This window comes from Lipotes vexillifer, unplaced genomic scaffold (assembly GCF_000442215.2).
Source record: "Lipotes vexillifer unplaced genomic scaffold, Lipotes_vexillifer_v1.1 scaffold1011, whole genome shotgun sequence".
Taxonomy (NCBI): domain Eukaryota; kingdom Metazoa; phylum Chordata; class Mammalia; order Artiodactyla; family Lipotidae; genus Lipotes; species Lipotes vexillifer.
The window spans coordinates 1167055-1168839 of record NW_006787698.1 but is presented as its reverse complement, the minus strand read 5'-3'; the positions used below and the strand labels follow the sequence as shown (position 1 = coordinate 1168839).

General features: G+C 61.7%; 1 protein-coding gene across 1 annotated transcript in view; it reads right to left on the bottom strand.

Annotated features, from left to right (window-relative positions):
- UHRF1 (ubiquitin like with PHD and ring finger domains 1) overlaps positions 1-1785 on the bottom strand; it is a 30692-nt gene that overhangs the window by 11459 nt on the left and 17448 nt on the right. Inside the window, exons 6-9 of the mRNA XM_007460728.1 lie at positions 1644-1783; positions 971-1094; positions 773-880; positions 408-512 (exon numbers count right to left, since the gene is read on the bottom strand). Of these exons, the coding sequence (XP_007460790.1) occupies positions 408-512; positions 773-880; positions 971-1094; positions 1644-1783 (477 nt within the window). The remainder of the gene's footprint in view (positions 1-407; positions 513-772; positions 881-970; positions 1095-1643; positions 1784-1785) is intronic.

Below are 1785 nucleotides of genomic sequence, written 5' to 3'. Positions count from 1 at the left end.
GCGTACCGCAAAAAAAAAAAAAAAAAAAAGGAAGGAGATTCTGACACAAACTACACCGTGGATGGACCTTGAGGACATGATGCTCAGTGAGATAATCCAGACACAAAAGGACGAATACTGTGATTCCACTCACAGGAGGTCCCTAGAGAATCAGATCCACAGAGATAGGAAGTAGATGGTAATGACAGGGGCTGGGGGAGGGGATGGAGAGTCAGCGTTTCCTGGGGACAGAGTCTCAGTTTGGGAAGATGAGAAAGTTCTGGAGATGGACCGTGGGGATGGTTGCACGACAGTGTGAATGTGCTTAATGTCACTGAGCGTGCTCTTAAAAATAATTAAGATGGTTAAGTTTTACACTGAGTATTTGCCACAATTACATAAAAACAAAACCAGCTTCCCACACTCACCACGTCGTCCTCATACCCTCCAGCCAGGACCAGGGAGTACGCCCCATCGTTGCTCCGGCCGTGGATGCCTGCCACATGAGGTCGATGGACCCCAGACTCGCTGACCTGTGAACACCACCGAGAAATAAGTGGCACCTCCTGGACCAGCCGCTGCTCGACCGCCTTCTTCGCTCCCGCCTTTGGAGCCAGCGCCTGACTCTTCCACTGAAAGCATCACTCCTGTTATGAGAACCTCTGCCCCCGAGAGACCGAGTCCTGGCCACGCCAGGGAAGGACCTGGTGTGAATCCTCAGCCTCCTGCCCTTGGGATAGCCCTCCCCAGTGGAGGGGCTCCTGGAAGGCTGGGGCCCGACATCTGCAGGTACCTGGACTCTGAACCTCCACATGGTGCCCACGGGGATGCCCGGGATGGGGCCAAAGTGGTTGGACGGCACGATGGTGCACTCCTTGGTGCGGCCCACGCACGCCATGCCCTGTCCATTCCGAAACAGAGGGGAGAGCAGCGTGAACGGCCGCAGGGGCGTGGGGGGCGGCAGGGGCACACGGGGCGCGGGTCCCCTCACCTTGCCCCAGTCGCGCTGTGAGGACGACGTGGCCGACGCCATCTTCGCCTTCTTCTTACTCTCCTTCAGCTTCTCGCCTGCCTGCACCACCTCGCTGGAGTCGATCCGGCACTCGGGGCAGTACCTGCGGCCACAGGGACGTCACCCTCTGCCCGCGGCTGCACGGCCGCCTCCTTCCGGCCCCCTGCCATCCTGTGCGTCCAAGACCAGGGCGGCGGCAGGGGGCCGAACTTGAATCCACGAGCGTGACGTAAGAAAGCGAGTTCCTCGGTCGCACGGGCCACATCTGAAGTAGCCGCATGTGGCGAGTGGCGCCCGTGGTAGATGGCGGACCCTGACCCCCTCCCACTGGCAATGGCAGTGCCTCCCACGGCAAGGCCAAGTCCAGCCGGCACGTAGCAAACACACAGGGCAGCTGGACGGCACCTGCTCCCTGCCGTGGACTCGGTTTCCCCATCTCCACGGGGCAGGGATGGCGCAAACGATAGCCACTGCCGTTAGCTGGTCAGGGTCCTCAGACCACAGCCGAGCATCACAACCGTCCCCTCCAGCACCGGGGACACCTGCTGCGCTCCTGCCCGCCTTGCCTCCTCCCTGCAGGGAGCCGGGGCCCAGGCCTCGCACCCGCCCCCCACCGTCATCGCGGGGTCACTGGCAGCCTCCGGGCACTCACCACTCCTCCTCGGTGGGGATGCTGCTGAGCGGCGGGCACAGGCAGTACATGTGGAAGGCCATGTCGCACTCGTCGCACAGCAGCTGCTTGTCGGGGTCCTGCTTGCCCCCGCACAGGTGGCAGGCACACATGCGGCACGGCT